We start from the raw sequence: 18945 nt of genomic DNA, 5'->3' as shown, positions 1-18945 counted from the left end.
CCTCTTGATTCAACTTCCAGAATAGGTAACATGCAGGTATCTTAACCTGATAGAAATCTTCACATCACAAAGTCACAGTTCTCAGTAGATTCATGTTATGTGAGATTCATGTTGGGCATTTTTATTAATTATCACAATTTGGATTTTCAGAGAGGTCTTTAAAGATGAAGGTTGATTTACAAAGTTATTAAAGTGAAAAATAACAATGAACCATAATAGAAATGTAAACAGGTGATAATGAAAGTCAAAACGCTTCGTGCACTGGTTCCTTAAATTAGGACAAATGTTGTGCAGTTACACTTTGAATCATTAAACCTTGTAGTGACCATTAGGTATTGATGAGTTGTTATTTTCGACTACACTGAATAAATCCTCCTGTTTTGTCACAAAGTTGGAAATTTGTGCATCTTTTCCAAAATGAACTCAATACACACCCTATCCTATTATTTTAATGTAATGCTTAGAGAGTTTCTGGTCATTTTCCACGACCCTGATTGGTCAGTTGCAACAAGAACCGAGAGTAACAGCAAACCGCCGAAGACCTTGATAACTAACCTGTGTTTCCATTTATCTGGTTGTGTGAGAGGTTCATATGTTTTACAAACTCAAGTCTGACCAGAATGCGAGTATCAAATTTATTCTCAAATACACAAACAGAGGTGGCAATATGAAATCAAACAATGTGACACTGTCAAAATGTCATCCTTTCTTTCTTTTTTTTTTTTTTTTTAAATGTTGACTCTTCATTAGCACCTTAATAGTTGGGTTACAAATGATTTATATAGTCACTCATACAAAAATGAAATAGGCGAATAATGCGAGTCAGTAACATAAAAATAAGCATGAGGAGCTGGGGGCATTTGGATCACAGTTACTTAAGATGTACTCTGTATGTAATCAAAAAGTACCGCTTTCAGTATCTTATCTTCACTGACTAGTACCGTAAAGCCTCTACAGTCCCAGACCACAAACCATAGCACTCCTCACAATACGCGTTTATTTGACTAGGCCTAGACAGTGATTACTAAACACAAGTTCACCTGACATATTTGGACCTATTTTCTTTTTCACATTAGAGCTTGCTGTTCTGTATTATTGCATTTACATTGGAGTAGTAGATATATACAGAAAGTTCATTGTCAAACAATGCTGGAACAAGAGGAGGTGTTTCTATGTACTTGGAGTGTAAAGATGAGTAAGGCACTTGATATACTCCTGTGCCGCCAACGACTCTGGCGTTATGATCCAGATTTATGTACAGGATTGAATCCTTTTCAAGTACATGGTGTGCTGGGCGCCCTCTAGTGTTAAACTGTGGTCTGTGCGCTTCCTGGATGGGCTGCTCTGACATAAACGGCTGATTTGTGAAGGTGCTCACCCTCCTAAAATATATTTGGAATTGAAAAAAGCAGAGTGCTAAGCAGCTCTGGCAGGCACTCAAAAACTTTACTGAGAGTTTGCTCCAACAAGCTCAGTGCAGGGATTAAAAACAGAACTGGTCTTTGTAGATTTCGGAGTTATTTAATGATTTAGAATGAGAGACTAGATGTTGTGAATGCATCTGTTCTGACCATTAATTATACTCTAATTTTGTCATATTTTCTTTGTCAATGTTAAACCCTGTTTTCACCAAATTTGTAACAAGCGCCCCTCATCCAATAGGCACTTGTGAGCTCAACAGGCTACCACCAGATCCTTGTCAAAACAAGTGGGAACCGTACACTAACTTCACATGAATTGTCACTCAACACAGACTGAACAACTACATGACATCCACAAAGAACTCGCTGGGGTTGCCCATGGCCAGATGGAATGACTGGCGTGATGCCGTCAGCTCTGGCGGTACCGAGCCGAGGTCACGGGTGGGCGGGGCGCCGGGAGGTCCCCCCGGAGTGGAGGAAGGGGGCGGAGGTAAAGCTGGGTGCATGGGGGCTGTGGGCAGCGCCTGCGCGTGAGGGAGAGCGTGAGCGGCTGCCATGGCCGCGTGCGGGTGCTGCGGCACCATCATCACCATCATGGGGTTGTAGGGCAGGATGCCCGGTGGGTAGGGAGACATGTGGGGGGGTTGGGGGATACGGTGATGATGCGAGCGCTGAGAGGAGGCGTGGCTGTGCTCACTGGGGGCAGCAGAACCGTGGCCTCGCCGCAGGCTGCTGCGGGTGGAGTACTCTGATTCGCTGCCGCTGCCTGAGCGCGAGTCGGCCCCACCACCTTCTCCGCCACCGGCAGAGGGAGATTTCTCCCCTCCACCCACAGTGCTGCCGGGACCTTTACTGCTGCGACGGCGCTCGCCTTCGCTTCTTGTCGATCCACTGCTTCGGCTCCCTGAGGTCAGACAGAAAACATTTTTTTTAGAAAGAAATACTTTGAAATACAGCTGCAACCATATAAACTTAACAATTCTTAACTCAAACACAGCTGCTTAACAGCAAAAAGCCAAAAACTGAATATTATCTTTTTCAGAAGATCCACTTATCTATTCTTCTTCTGGGTTTGTTACAACACAACATTTTTAGCAAATGACAACTACATCCTACAAATTTACAACTGCAACTCAACAGTGTGTTTTATAAAGAATCCTGATACCACCATCAAGAAGCACAGAGGACTTCAGAAATGTAGTTAGGGAAGGAAATCCAAGAACTTAACATGCATCATGTGTCTCAGCTGATCAGATTGTTCTCACCTTCACTGTGCTGGCTGCCGGTGCTGCCGGGGGCGTAGCTGTAGCTGGTGAGCTCGTGGTACGGAGGCGGCTGGCTCGAGTAGGGATGTGTAGGGTAGGGCTGATAGGGGAAGGTGTGCATCATGGGCCACGGGGAGGCCCCAGGGAGTGGCAGGGGGGCCAAAGTGTCCTGGTCTGAGGCCCCGCTGGAGCCATCATTGTCGTTCAGGGACAGATTGGCCATGTCTGGGTGGGAGATGAAAGAGATTATATTAATTCTGCAGAGACATGTTCCTTAAAAGATGCTCATTACATTTCATTATCACCTCCTTTTTTCAACCATGTTACACTTGAATATATGTATCATTCACATACATTAGAAACTAGTTAAGTCAGACTGCATTAAAATAATCAATAATGTCTTGTTCCTTAGTTGTTATCAAATGTTTTTTGGAGATGGCACAAAATAAAATTTAAATCGTTCTATAACTGAAATGTCACAAGATTGAACCCTGCAACTGCCAGCGTGGCCTCAACAGGCCTGTGTGCAGAATGTGAATAAGATCCAACACTCAGCAGATTGATCTCAGCCGGTCTGTAACTCACAGTTCTCACAGTCGCTTAAGTCTCCGAACACGTAGTAGCACTGTTCAGAGAAGGTGATCTTGTTGACGGTGTGTCGAATGAAGCCGGCCTTCAGTAGGTTGCTGGCGTACTTCCTGGCTTCACGGCGGTCCTGGAATCCCTCGATGTGATGGAAGAGCCACTCCACCACATCTGAGCCTGGTGGAAACAGAGACAGGGTAGAAAAGAGGAGAGAAGTTCACTCATCAACCAAAGGAAATGTTTCCACCACACAAGTTATTTTGATATAGTTATTTTAACACATACATAGTTGATGACAGAGTATGAGGGTCAAATGGAAGAAAGGAAATCGGAGAACTCAATGTAATAATACTGCAAGAATAAAGTTTTTTGTCTGTTCAAATATTTTTATAAAGGAGTGTGTGTGAATGGGATTTATTGTTGTTTTTTGACATGGTATTGAAATGGGTATCAAAAATCTTGGAAATGTCATCATTATCTAAACTACTACTTAAGTTTTGGTATTGTGTCATCCAATCGCAGGCAACCACTACCAAACGTTTCCTCCTCTACAAAGGAGTCTGTGTGGTTCTTTCTTCAGAATAGAATCTTACATTTCTTGTACAATATATTTCCTGATACTTCCGATAAAGTAGTGCTGATGAGTCAGAAGTACAAAGTATTTAGTTATTTGTAAATCCTATACAGTACTGAAGTATAACCCAGCATCGTGTTCCATATTGGTCATTTTTAAGATAGGTGGCATCCTCATCTTCTGATATCCCCCTTCTAAAATGAAACTAAAATTTCATCGTAAAAGTGTAATAAAATGAACTGAATGAATCTCTGCGAGAAGCAAATAAGATAGAAACAGTAGTAACGAGAACGAACCGTACAATTCGATGAAAAGGGGGTAACCCTGTACTTAATATGCAATGCAGCACAAGTTCAGCAGCAGAGAGCAACATCCAAGAGAAACAAATGCAAAAATCTGCTCTACTCAGTTAATAAGTAGCAGTACAAATCAGATTTGGGTGATCAAATCTAGGATCACATCACAAAAATATGAAACACAACCTCCTCAGTCTGTTCTCAGGCAGTGAAAACAGTATTATTTCAATGCACTAAGTGGCAGTTTAAGTCTGTTGCTCCCACGATACTTTATTCTGTGATAATAAAATGTGAGTAAAGTCTGTAACCATGCAACTTGTTCAAAGAGAATTTGGCATCATCCAAATTTTACTGACACAACAAAGCCTCCAAACGAGCAGCTGAATTAACACCTCTGACATTCTCAAAGAATATATATGATCTGCCCACTGATCAACGTTGAGCTGCTGGATTAAGAATGAAAATGCATGCAAAATCAGACTTTGCATCCAACTCAAAACAAAATGCGTAAACCCCCTGTGATTCTGTTGCAGGTGATTCCAATTTAACAGAAGTTTTCAGTCAAAACAGGCGCTCGCATTAGTTCTTGAGGTTTTTTTCCCTCCCACAAGTCACACGGCTTCAATTCTGTGAACATAATGGCTGCCCTGTAAAATTTTTCGAAGCACAGAGCGTTCGTGAAGTTAATGTCCTCTCTTTTTTGCCTTCTTTGCCCCCACCCTTTTTTGTCTTACCGAGGAAAGCATTGGGGATGGTGATTTTTAGCCACATGCGGTCCCTGACCTCCAGACCAGACTCCGGTGAGGCCATGGCTTTCGCAACTGAAGCCATGTCAGAGTGTAGTGATAAGTTGAAGTCGTCAAAACCTGGAAGAAGAGAGGGAGGAGCACTTTAGGAAATCTGAAGAGGAAGAAGTGCAGATGTGCAAGGATAAATGAAAGAGTGATGGAGAGATGAAATCAGAACTGGGTCAAAACAAGACGGCGAGGAGTGGAACTTTGAAGAGAAGATCAAAAGCAGGAGACATCATTTATCACATCACGTCACAGCGGCGTCAGCGGAAAAGTAGAAAAACAGATGTGAAAGACGAGTCCTGTGCCAATGTCATTACAAGAAAAAGATGGAAGAAAGAAACAGTAAGGAAGGAAAAAGATACTTTACAATAACGACCATCATTCAAGCTGAAACCATTGACAGACTAACAAAGGAACTTGGCTCAGTTTGGCATTGGATATAGTTTTATGAGAAGATTCTGTGGCTGTGAAAGAGCTGAGAATAAAGAGGGGAGGTCGGTTACAGCGCGCACAGAGAATGAGATGAATATTAAAAGAGGCTCTCACGTTCGGTCTCAGTGACAGAGGAGGAGGAAGTGATGGTGCTGAGGGAGGAGCTGCCTGGGTAGGGAGGGTAGACCCCGGTCATAGCCACAGAATGGCTGACCCACGCTGCTGGGTCAATGGGTCGGATCGGTTCATCTACAAGGGTAGAGAAGAGATTAGGAAACTCACTGGCACCGACATCAATAACAGGAAAATTGGTATTTCGGTGTGTGCGAGGCAGTGTGGTACTCACTGCGAGGCAGAGTGAAGTAGCCCTGAGGAGAGGGGTCCCAGCACTTAGCCACTGTGAGGATAATGGGTCTGGAAAACACCAAAAGGAAAAACAAAACTCCTCCAAGTTAAAAATCTGTTTACAATCATGTCGACTGTGGTCTGATCACATTCAATATAGGAGAGCAGGAACTCACCCAGGCTTGTGTACAATCTCTCTCAGTACTCGTACTGCATCGTCGTTACTCATGTTTTCAAAGTTAATGTCGTTCACCTTGAGAAAAAGCATAAGAAACAGATTTGACCTCTACTTTTTTTTTTACCAGTCACAACAGTCTAGAGTTTGAAAATGTGTAAAGTCAAACCCATGAGCACTTGTATAATAATGTAGAAATAACTACTCAGAGTTCTCATGGGTCAGTGAGTAAACATGTTGGCGGTCAGTGTGGCTGGTGTGATCCCATTGCAGGATGGTCTTTAGTTTGAATTTAAAAAACATAAAGCTCAACCTTTGGAAAGGTGGTGCATGCAAAAACTGAAAAAGACGTAAAAATAGGATTTCATTAAGGGAAAGGCCTAAGTCGCGCTCACCTGCAGCAGCATGTCACCAGGTTCAATGCGTCCATCAGCAGCCACCGCTCCTCCCTTCATGATGGAACCAATGTAGATGCCTCCGTCACCTCTTTCATTGCTCTGACCCACAATACTGATGCCCAAGAAGTTGTACTTCTCTATATTATTGAGGAATTAGAAAAATGTTAATTTGACATTTGTCAAAAGAAAGTGTAGTGCAGCACTTGACTCACAAGTCTAAACAAATTTTCTGATTAAAAAGTAAAATATTTGGCAAACCAACTAGAATGGATAAGGAGTTCACAGACCCATGTTGAGAGTGACGGTGATGATGTTCAAGGACATGGTGGAGTCTGTCACGCTGCTGAAGGAGGAGGCCTGGAGATGAAAAGCACAAAATTCCACCATGAAATTTGCTTACTACTGACATACATCTGACAGCCGTGGAACAGCAGGGGGCAGTCACACAACTACATGAAGAGTTGACAAAGGCAAACGTATGAGAGAAATGTAAAGCATATGTACATACCCTCTCCAGGCGCGGAGGGCGCTGTTTCCTGCGTCGGCGGTGCCGCTTGAGAAGCCTGGAGGCTGTGCTCTGCTCTGTTGCACTACTGAACCTACAAGTTCAAGGGTCAACAGGAGGTGAGAGGTCAGACGTAAAACTTTTACAGGCGTGTTTCTGTGTCCCCGTTTTGTGTTGCTATTTGTATCTGAAACCCATCAAGATAATGAGGAGGCTAACTGGGGATTCTTGAGCAGTTAAATAGAAGAAAACATAAAAAACTCAAATAGCTACCAGAGCATTAAATTGGCAACGTAAATAAATAGTAAATACATCAGATCCATATTGCCACATATTCCAGAAACAATCAGGTTTTGATCAAACTTCTATATATTATTAAAGCTGGCCAAAGCAACAATCTTTTTTTAGAAAAATTAAATATTACAAACATAAACAAAAAATGTTGTTTTTCGACTAAGCACATAGGATATTATAAATGTACGCCAAGTTAAGCGCTGAGTGGTGTAGTTAAAATGAACAAGAGATTACATCTCCTGAATTCAACGACTTTCTCAGTCGACCCTCCTCTCACCTGCTCATGGTGTCGTCATCCTCGGAGTCACAGAAGCTGGTCGTTTCCAGCTCGCTGCTCATCACTGTGCTGGAGCTCTCGTATCCTGCCAGATGGCGCTCCAGACGACTCTGGCCATTCAAACGAGGCCCTGGGACACCACAGCAGCAGCCCCGCAGACAAGGAGGGAAGATACACACCATGAATTTTCATGTTTCTGGAGTCAGTTTTTTTTAAGCATTCCTCGCTTCCATGATTAAATCTCAATCTATTCAGAGTTTGGATGTTGGGAGCATGCCAGATCTTGATTCGAGCTCCATCCTAAAGCAACATTATTTAGTGTGTACTGTGATGTTGTGTTCCTCACCGTGTTGCTCCATGCCTTCTCTGTGGCGAGGTCTCTCTCTCCTAAAAGAAACTACAGACTCAGTTTCGGTCTGGTCGTCTAAAGTCTCCACACTGCCTGTGGCGTTGGGACTGTAAAAGAAGAAACAGGAGCACAGTTGGAATTAAAGTAAACAATCACCAATTAACCTATTAGTTTAGGAGCACTTCAAAAATGTTGTATTGAGTTGTCAATTCCATTTCATGCTACCTGCTAAAGTCACTTTCCATCTCAACACCAGTTGTAGTTTTCAAAATATATCCTTCAATACATTGGATAGATCCTTTTTTTAACTTGCAAACTGTAAACTCTGTCTTTAAAGAGGACAAGCTGGTTCAATAGCACTTCTTATAAAACCTCAGTTTTATAGACAATGTGATCCGGTTACACTTGTCACTTCAGTGCAGTTCTTGTTAAACTATAATAAGGTCTGATACTATGAGATCACATTACATGGAATTCAGAGATGGTCTGAAAGTGAAACGTTCGTCTCTTGTGGCTGAACTTGAACAGTTCAGATGACTGAGTACTTATTAAACTGTCAGGTGCAAGCACAGCTTCATATATGATGACTATAAAGATCAAGTTCAGTTTTGACTTGATGTGATTTTATTGATGATGACATAAAGTGGGTATTTGTGCTGGTTTGGTGGAGTTATGATGTCGCCCAGACTTGTTACTACATCACCGACCACAATGAAAATAAATCTGAGACTTCGACCCGACATCTTTGACATTTCTGCAGCTGTGTGTGATTTAATGTCCTTCTCATGCTGTCGAGCGCTCGATGAACTAAAAACCTCAAAATCAAATATTTTGCTTGAAGTTGCACATCAGGCAGCAGGGACATGAGAAATGGTTCTCTCTCGAAAACACACAGCAGTTTGTTAGGCTAATGTGCAGATATCCACTGAAGTGAGTACTGATAACGAACATAAACAGAACAAAAACTAAATACCTGAGTAAAGATCATTTAGATTTTATTTTTTATAAAAAATGACCATGGTACACAATAAGTGTGACATTTTACCAGACACCATTTCTTAATTAAAAACCTAATTTTGTATTTCTGTATGGCAGAGTCCCTTTTGCCGTGTCACCAAAGCGATATGCAGGAGGAGATATGAGAAGAAAGTGACCACAGAGTCATATCTACAACTGGTAAGAGGCCAATATGAGTATAGCACCAAGCAAATTTCCCATTAAAGCCCCGTGGGGCAGCAGACCTCAGAAACATGCTCACGCTAACAAATTTGCTAATTACACAGGTAGACACAGCTTCCTTGTGATGAAAGCGAGCTAAAAAAAAAATTCACAGACCCTGCAATTAGTAGAATTACATTTAACTTTCCACTATACGCTACAGTGTTGAACCAGCATGGAAAGAAATAACTACTGTGGTTAATTCTCCACCGGGTGCAAACCGGATTTAGTGAAGTTAAAAAGAAATAGTTTGATTTGAAATTGGATCCGGCCAACATCCTGAAGCCAAAGGAGACAGACAGGACAAGGTCCAACGTGAGTGAATGAGGGGACTGCGGCCTTAATGAGATGTTGCACTGATGTGTGTGAACTCCATATGACCCCTTAACCAAATGTTATGAGCATAGTTCCTTGAGTTATTTAATTAGTTTGTTTTGGACTTAACAGGCCATGCTGAAATTACACTGGTACATTTCATCACCTCCGCCAAGGAGGTTCTGTTTTCGTTCTGTTTGTTTGTTAGTTTGCAGGATAATGCAAAAACTATTGGATGCTTGAAACTGGAGGTAAGATCCAGTCGAATGAGGGAAAATATTAAACTATGTGTGAGAACATTTTAAAAATCAGTCTGTTGGGGTTGAGTGTATTGAAAGAGCTGGTAGCTGAGCTGGTCATAATAACAAGGGCGGCCCCGGCTAAGATCGGGTTTAAATGAGCTGTAGTGTTCTTGCTATTCTTGTTGTAACCTGATAATGAGAGTGAATGAGATATTCAGGTAAATGATACAGTACTTACATTACAGCTATGTGAGAAGCATGAGGTGTATGTTAAGTAAGTACTGGCAAAATAAGCAGGTTTTGAGCCTTGTGGTACTCCTCTCTGGGTAATTGTACAAGACAGGAAGTGCTTAAAATTAGTATTCGTGTAAAGCTTACTGGAAGGAGGGCGGTCTTGAATCCCCGATGCCTCCTGTCCTCTCTGCAGGTGGGGGCGGCAGGGGCGGAGGAGGGGGCGACGGCTGGGTAGTCGTTTCCACAGGGGGAACCACTGCCACTGGAGGCTCCGCTGCTGGAGTGTCTGAAGATACCAACTGGAAAAAAAACACAAAAAAAACAATTCAGAGACAAAGAGAGACAGACAGTAAGAGGAAAAGAGAGGCAGGATGCAAAGTAGTGAGGAAAAAGAAAGGATAAACGTGGTAGAAAGCAAAGGGGTACAAACTGAGGACAGAGAGGAGAAAGGGTGAGAAATTGAGAGGAATGAAAGGAGGAGTAGGAAGAAGGTAGAGGGTACAGGGAGGGAAAACGGCTAAGATGTCAATTACTTTGACACACAGACACTGCACTCTTTTCAGCTGGACGTCTCAAGGGCATATTGAAACGCTATCCTACACTTAACCTGTCTCTCTCCATTATACAACAAAAGTGCCCACAAACGTGCACACACATACAAAGCCACACACAGAATTCATTACTTGAACCACAAAATTATAAGCAGGAAAGGTATAAAATGGAGTTAAAATAATGGACTAAAGTACAAAAAATTGAAAAGTTATTAAAATCCATGCATTTTAACAACCAAGCATTGCAGAGCACTTTGGAATGCCTGCTATATGCACCGTTCTTTCCATTGCTTTTGAAGTGCGGTGCATTCACTGACTTTGGATAAACACGCTTAGCATTACCTGTCAAAACAATTCAACCAAATGGAGTCCATCAGCCTTGGCAGACTGACGTTCACCCTCTTTTCCGAGTCACTCACAGCTCTTTCCCTCCCCACTAATGGCTACGTGACAGCGAAACACTCATCTTCTGGGATTCCTCTGGCCGCCTTGGCGTGCAGATCACATATCAGTCCCCCTGGTCTCCGAACATTGTGCGCCTCTCCTTTTAAATGCCTTCCCTTGTTCTTATGCACTTAACAGATGCTTTGGACTCAAACCTGCTTATCTGGGCCAAGTCTCCATGTTTTTGTCTTGCATTCAGATGTAACCTGCTGGGTGGGGTACAACAACTGCAGACATGGAAAGTATGAAAACCCTACCTGGCAGCTCACTGTACTGTAACTGCTGACAAGCAGCGCTGCTCGAAGCTCGCATGCTTGAGTATCGATTATCGCATTGAGAGAAACACATATAGCAAAAAGAAACCTGGCTTAAAAAGAACCTTCAATGCATAGAAATGGATGAACATACAACTGGAAATTATTGTGATTGAGAGAATCATTTCACTGCAACAGCAACATGATAAAGGACTCGGATGATGATGATGAGCAGACAGTGTTTGCTTTTGCCAACTGTGACTCACATTGTGGCTAAAACACAAAGATTTCTCATAGATGTTTTCTCTGGTCTCTCTCCGTTTCAGGCTTCCTACTCTTTCCAAATGAAATGATTCCTAACATATTCTTTATCAAACACTTTTCCACACACAAGCCTGCATTGCTAAACACTGAGGCTGCAATATGATATGCAATTATGCTAATTTAATGACCGAAGTCTGAACTTTAATTACTCCATTTTATTGCTGCCCATTAGACGAGAGCATTAGTCTGAGAGGGGTCTGGGGGAATGCACAGGAAATGGCACCGTGGTTTGTGAAAACAGCCTGTGGCCGATGATGTTGGCTGACATTTGAAACAAAAGCTGGACATTTTCAGACAAACCTGCGCGGATAATTGTTGAAACTAAGGCATTTCTGAATAGGCCTTTTTCACAGAAGTAATTTTTATGTATCACGCTGGGGAAAGTCAAAACCTCTGCTGTAAAAAAAAAAAGGCCTGTGCAGAACAATGGTCACCAGTGAAATCAGGAAAGCTCCCATTCCTGCTTTTATGAGAAATATGCAAAAGGTTTATTATTTCTTACCCATGACACCACTCTGCCGTTGAAACATGGCAACTTGGCACTGTCATCAGAAATCTCTTCTTTCACCACCCTGAAAAACAGAGACAGAGCGAGGTTTAGGGACGTATAAATTGTTCTGCCGTCATAACTTTCTGGCATGGTATGTGGTATCTGGATGGTACAGTGGAGCAGAGGAATGAAGGAGGGGAAACTATACCATGGATATGGTGTAGTCATAAAGAAAAGGGGGAAACTGCAGGAGAATTGAATGCTTTACATTACTAGCACATCACATAAAATGTATTAGACTGAAATAAATCAAATACCAGGATTATTTGATATTTTCTTTAGTGTGGGCTATAAACGATCAGTCTGTCACATATAACACAACAGCGGAAGATTTAAGGAAAATGAAAGGAGGTGTGTAATCAAATCCACCCTCCCAGTTAAAATAAATTCCGACAGATAAAATATTTTGTTTGTTTTTGGTTAATCGAACAAATTAAAAACCTGATGAATCAAAGCACTTTATCACAAGACAAATGTGACATGAATAAACCATTTTACAGATTGTTGTGTGTATTTGTGTTTTGTCACCCTTGCTTATTAACACCTTGATATTGTTTTACTTATCATTTGTACTTTTGTGACTTCTATGTTTCTTTGTCCATGTTTCCATACGTCATACAGTCACGTCATTAATTCAGTGGAATTTATAAGTTATATGTCCTAACTTCTCTATGCTCTCCACTGGTCTACAGCTTCTATTTTCTGTTTTCACCTTTTATTCCTTGTGACGGATTTCCCTGTGTGTTAATCAATAAAGTTCTTTATTTTGCTTTGGAACCATTCACTCATCTTGCTTCAATCTGCATGATAAAACACAAAATCTCTTAGTAATGAATGTACAATTACATGACTGGGATTATACTCAGATATAATAGCATTACCATAAGACCACCCACGCCTCAGCAGAGTCGATATCAAACTCAAGAACAAATCCAATTAATTTGTTTCCTCTGGAACCCAAGAGACGCAATGGGATTTCTTCTGTCTCGGCGATGAGCTAAATAAACACACTTTTACTGCTTTTGTGCCTCCTTGCAAATTACGCAACCTGGTCACTGAATATATATGCAAACATAACCCAGTCTCTACATGGGCCAAAGCTCCTCAAAGGTAGCCCCAACCGTCTGGCTCCCTCCTCCATGTTTGTCAGAAAGGCAAACATTGGGCTACAGCTGTGTTATCCCCCCCCCCCCCCCAGTAGACTGCCAGTACATTGTTACAGAAGTTTGTCTGGACCGGGGCCGGGTATGAGTTCCACTTCTCCAAAAAACCTTCAAAAGTTTTGTTTTTCCAGCTTCATCTTACAAGCTCCTTTCCTGCGTGTGAGACTTGGTCAAGGTCCACTAGGCTTTCGTAAGCAGCTGTTGAGAGCTGGTTTTGTGGCTGAGTGTTAGCATACAGCCAGATTGTTGTGGGCACTGGAGGGGAGCCGGTGTGGAGTTTTGAATGCAGCATGTACGGCTACTGCTCTTTAAGCTAGCAAACAAATATTTCCCCCTCCTCTACGCTGCGAGAGGCTGCACCTCCACGGCGGATGAACACATGCAACATTCTTCTCTTGAGAGTGTAATTGTCTTCATTCCTCAGCGCTCCAAACAAACAAGAGACCACAGTTGATTATTTCATGCACACTCTAAAATACCTCAAACAATGCACAAGGAGCCCTGAAATATGCTGAGTCCAGTTGGGTTTGCTAAAACCTTTAAAAGTTCACCCCCACTTCCCTTTTCCCCGGTCCCTCGATACCATTAAATTCCTCACACCCTCCACCGCATCTCATTTCTTATAATTAATCTTATTGAAACAACTCGCTGAGCGCCCCGCCCCCATACCAGCACATGAACACAGCAGAATATCAAATAACTTCTAGTGAACACCAGCCCTCTCCTTCTCTTCTTCCTTCTCCCCGTGGACAACCCCAGAAACCTAGCAAATGGCCTCTGTCCAGCCTCTGGTTCCCAGCATCGGTGCTGCTGCACGGACGCCCCCCCCTCCTCCTCACTGCCACACACACAGCTCTGCTCGACAGCTGGCCTCGTACCAGGGCAAATGAAAACATACACTATTACACACTCCTCTCCTGAGTCGGAAAAGGAGAGGAGGGGGGGGGGGGGGGGGTGTGCGCCTGCTTTGATTGGACAGCTGACTCAGAGCTATGTTTGAAACGTTTTCATCTGAACTCAGCTGGAGATATATTCAAATGAGGGCGTGAGATGCCAGGCTGGGCGATGTAAAAACCAAAAAAATGGGGAAATTTTCTGCCAAATTCACGTTGAAAGACTTTTTACTTGCTCTGTGGACAGAGTTTGGCACGGGTGGCTCATCTGAGATGTGGACATTTTGCCTTTGGAAAAACACTGACGTGCTGTGCTCACTTTCGGGCGTCCAGAGACTTAACGTAATAACGTCCAGTCACACAGGCTCCAAATTGACAGGAAATGACACCGGTGACTGTGGTGAGGCTATAATCAAGTTTAAATAATAGAGACCATTTGATTCCTCGTAACAGTTGCAGATATTAGCATTGCAGTTTACGCAGTCGTCAGTCGATTGTGTAAACTTGGTTAAAAGTAATATAGACTAATATAACGATGTTTCAGAGAATTCAATCTTCATGAAGGTTATAGTGTTGTTTTTGTTGCAACTCTTTTGAAAGTGGCACTAATTTAACTTTGATTATTTTGAATGTTCTGATGTGCATCTGTTATTTAATCTGCCCTCATTAATATAAATGGCAGAGACATTGTCTATCTGTAGAAACAACATTGAACTGGAGCAGATTGTGAGAAGAATGTTCTGTTTATAGCTCATCAACACTGGCGTCAGCCCTTATCTTCAAAAACTCTATAGAGTCTCGTTGTCCATTCATGTTGACATCTTTGACTGCTTCTTCTAAGCATATAACACCTCATTTCATCCTGAGATATTTGTATTCTTCCAGTTTCGCATGTTACGTCATTTTCAGATATTCTCGGGACAGAGAATGTGTTCTTCCAGTTCTGGGTCTGCGGCATGTTAGAAACCTCATCAACAGGCCAACTCGCGTTCACATTTTCTCGACAATTTACTAGAGGGCTGGCAGGAAAAGTTTTGGAAAATGTCCAGAGCAACTGACTCGGACATTTGTGTTCTCATATGCAGTCCCTCCAGAAAATGTCTGGACTTCAGTGCACATCTGGAAGCAGCTTCAGTCCAACAAAAAATGATTCTGTTATTATTCAGACAATTACTTATTTAAATCATTTTGTGATGATTTTGGTTTCTTCCCTTCATTTTTTTTCCATGTCAAATTGATCTCTCTAAGTTTCCGACTAAGGTTTGAACCAAATGAGTCACCTGAAATTGTCACCTAGGACTCTGGGAATTTGAAATGTGCATTTCCCCCCAAAATTCTCAGCATAGGCTACAGAGATTTCTTCTTTAGGGCTACACAGGATTTGTTTCATTGTCTATTAGTGTGTTACTTGTCAGACATTTGGCAGAGTCCAAAAACAAATCCCCATAGCCAAAAATGATGTCGTAACATGGCGTAGTGGTCTGGGCAAGCACCATTCATCATGATGCAGCTCACTTCACTTGATAAACTGTATGTTTACTTTTAATCCCATGTTTAATCATTTTAGATAACCCACAGTCAGGTGTTAAGTATTTTAAAAGGCACATTTAATAGGTTTTCTAACGCAAATATCTCTTCGAGTCAGTTATTTATGTTGCTTCAATTAACATTTAGCAGTACCCGCCCACAAAAAGCATTTCATCCATTTCATCTCAGTGTTGCAGAGTTGATATTGCTGCTCAGCTTGGCACAGGTTTCAACGGTGCCATCCAAAGAGAAAAAAGAGGCAAACAGCCCAGGCGTAATGCTCATTCAAGACTACAATGCATTTAACAGAAGCCCTGAGGGTCTCACTGGGTGAATAAACCACCAACATGCATTCCTCTGCAGGAAAAATGCACAGCAGCAACACAGGAAAAAAAGATTAATTGATAGAGGAGAGGAGACAGCTCTTTCTGGAGGAGAAAGGGGGGGAGAGGGATGGGAGGAAGCCAGGGAATCAAAGGATGGCTAGCAGGCCAAAGTGTTAAAGAGGGGGGGACAAAACCCTGGCTTGAGCCCTGAAAGAAAGAAAAGGCGAGGATTTCACAAGATGATGGACTGAAGGAGGGAGGGAGGGATGAGGATTAGGGTGAAGAAAGGCAGCAGGGACAGGGAATGCCTCCCATTGTAATGATGATGTTTTCTAAGAAATGCCCCAGCCTAAATACCCCCAGTATTTATAGAAGCACTCAGCATATTCATCGGCAGTGATTATAACTCTGCTGTTTGTGATTGGGGTGTGTTTTGTTGAATGGGGATTGGGTTGACTTCAGCGTGTTTGCTGTAAGTTATTACCTGTGACGAATACACGACAGCCGGTCACGGGATAGAATTGCAGGAGATTTGACAAGTAAAACCACATATTTCTTTAAAGACAGATATTTTGTTAGTTTTAATCTAAGCTTCAGTTGAAGTGCTTCTTTTAAGAAAATAAGGGCACCTCATAATGGATCGTTATCCTAACTTTTGTCATATGTATCTGTACTAAATATCAGGTGTCTACTGGATTTCTCTAGGATTAATCAGTCATCATTTTGCAAGAAACCACCAAGTATTGTTAGTTTTTTTTAAGTAAAGCTAAGTGAGAGTGGCTCTGTTAGGAAAATAATGGCACATTGTAAAGGGATTGTTGTCACATATGTCTGTACTAGATATGAGGAGTTAACTGAACTTCTACCAGGTTTTATCAGCCAACATATTTTGAGTGAACCAGCAGCATGGTTAGGTTATAAATTACTGCTGTGACATGTATACAAAGTAGGAGGTGTTCTTCTATATCATGTTTTATTAGCTCTCATTGTGCACGCAAACCACGAGTATTCTTAGTTTATAGTCGGGTTGTGTTAAAAGGTAAATCAAAGGCACATTATAAGGGGTTGTTTTCACGTATCTGCACCAAATGGGATGTTTTATCAGCCCTCCCTTTGCAAGCAAACCCCTGACACGGTTAGTTTTTAAGTTAGGCCAAGTTAAAGAGCTTCTATTGGGAAAGGTATAGCACATTATAAAGTATTGTTTTCTCATCAGTGTAACGTCATTCTGCAAGCTAACCATGGAGCATTGTTCGTTTTAGGTCCGGCTAAGTTAAAGAGCTTCTACTCTGGAAAAAAAAATGGCACATTGGTAAAAGATTGTTTCCAACTCTTGTCACACGCATCAACATTTATCAGCCCTGATTTTTGCATGCAAACCACACAGGCTGGGGGGAAATCAGCGGCGCTCACCCGAAGTCCTGGTCCATAGACTTGAAGAAGAATTTGTAGTTGGGTTTGTTCAGGACCTGCTTAAAATCCAGCAAAGTGATATTTTCGGCAGCGATGGGAATCTTCACCAAATACGGCGTCTCCTCTTCGTCGATGTGATAAATTATTTTGGTTTCCGCCATCGCTGCGGTTGCTTTTCCTTTTTCCCCCCACCTCACCTTCCCCGAAGCTGGAAGTCACCACGAGAAACAGAGACCGAGAGGCGAGGCGGCGATAACTTTGTTGCGGAGTTAGCTCGCTAAGCTAGCTCGGTGGCTAACGAGACGGCAGAGGTGAAACGATGATGGCCACTGGGGTTTTTTTTTTTTTTTTTTTTCTCCTCGGTCCGAGCCGGAGGAGGTTACAGCGTGAAAACAGGAGAAACTCCGCCGGGAAAAGCTCGATGTCCGTCCGACTTCACCGAGCCGAACACTCCGCAGTCCCCCTGGTACCGAGGGGACACGCTGCCTTCACACGACCGGACCACCGACTACTTTTCCCCCAACAAAAACACACAGGGGAGGGGGTCCGAAAACTTTTCTCCACTGCATGCGAGCCAACGCGGCGTGTGACGTCATCACGTAGCCCCCTATCCTCTTACGCACTTTCCCCAAGCCTCCAACTTTTTCATTATTATCACATCATTTATTTTTGAGTTATGTAGACGTGGAGATTATAGAAATGACCATCTTTCTATAGATTAGATAGACAAAAGCGATAGATAGAGAGATATATAGAGAGAATTAAATAGACTGATAGAGAGAGTAATAAATAGACAAATAGAAAACAGAGATAGGTAGATAGATAGAGAGATAGATATAGAGAGATAAATAGACAGATAGAAAACAGAGATAGGTAGATAGATAGATAGAGAGATATATAGAGAGAGAATTAAATAGACAGATAGAGAGAGTAATAAATAGACAGATAGAAAACAGAGATAGGTAGATAGATAGATAGATATAGAGAGAGATAAATAGACAGATAGAGAGAGTAATAAATAGACAGATAGAAAACAGAGATAGGTAGATAGATAGAGAGATATATATAGAGAGAGAATTAAATAGACAGATAGAGAGAGTAATAAATAGACAGATAAAAAACAGAGATAGGTAGATAGATAGAGAGATAGATAGAGAGATATATAGAGAGAGAATTAAATAGACAGATAGAGAGAGTAATAAATAGACAGATAGAAAACAGAGATAGGTAGACAGATAGATAGATATAGAGGGAGATAAATAGAAAGATACAGAGAGTATTACAGTAAATAGATAAATAGAAAACAGAGAGAGAGAGAGAGCGATAGAGGGAGAGAGAAATAGACAGATAGAGAGAGAATTAAATAGACCGATAGAAAACAGAGACAGACAGACTGATAGATGGATGTACTTTATTAATCCCTGATTGGGAAATTGTAAATGATGTAACACACAACTATATAAGCTATTGGCTATGATGGATGTTTTTATCACTGATGTCCTTTGATGGATATTGATGTTATGGCTAAACAAACAGAAGATTAAACTTTGAGCAAACAGTGGATAACTTGGGCTATATAATGATAAGAAACTTCCTCCTTTTATTGTTTTACTTATTGAATATCTTTAAAAGGACTCTGTGTTATAAAATTTAAAGCTTAACAAGCATTCACTGATGACACCACAAGAATGTGCAAAGGGACTCGGTATTTCAATTGTGCAGTTCTGTTCTCATGCACTTAATAGTAAAGTAGATGTACCATGGTCTACAAAAATCCTCTC

At 41.8% G+C, this 18945-nt stretch overlaps 1 protein-coding gene across 1 annotated transcript; it reads right to left on the bottom strand.

Moving 5' to 3' along the window:
- Nucleotides 1-621: 621 nt before the first annotated feature.
- dvl2 (dishevelled segment polarity protein 2) lies at nt 622-17758 on the bottom strand. Its single transcript, XM_020095714.2, has 15 exons — nt 17165-17758; nt 11795-11864; nt 9864-10018; nt 7708-7817; nt 7362-7491; nt 6794-6884; nt 6573-6642; nt 6283-6422; nt 5889-5965; nt 5714-5781; nt 5482-5616; nt 4876-5007; nt 3272-3448; nt 2687-2911; nt 622-2325 (listed from the first exon to the last, which is right to left on the bottom strand). Exons 1-15 carry the CDS (start codon nt 17323-17325, stop codon nt 1763-1765), a joined length of 2304 nt encoding a protein of 767 aa, XP_019951273.1. The 5' UTR covers nt 17326-17758; the 3' UTR covers nt 622-1762.
- Nucleotides 17759-18945: the final 1187 nt, after the last annotated feature.

The sequence above is a fragment of the Paralichthys olivaceus genome, chromosome 22 (genome assembly GCF_024713975.1).
Source record: "Paralichthys olivaceus isolate ysfri-2021 chromosome 22, ASM2471397v2, whole genome shotgun sequence".
Taxonomy (NCBI): domain Eukaryota; kingdom Metazoa; phylum Chordata; class Actinopteri; order Pleuronectiformes; family Paralichthyidae; genus Paralichthys; species Paralichthys olivaceus.
Note: the sequence above shows the minus strand (reverse complement) of the source record. Positions and strands in the feature narration are given on the sequence as shown.

Coding starts and splice junctions, on each gene's coding strand:
- dvl2 (XM_020095714.2), bottom strand. CDS start 17,325: ATGGCGGAAACCAAAATAATTTATCACATCGACGAAGAGGAGACGCCG. Junction 7,818..9,863: donor TCAAGACCGCCCTCCTTCCA/GTAAGCTTTACA, acceptor CTTCTTTTACAG/TCCCAACGCCACAGGCAGTG. Junction 2,912..3,271: donor CTTAAGCGACTGTGAGAACT/GTGAGTTACAGA, acceptor TCTCCCACCCAG/ACATGGCCAATCTGTCCCTG.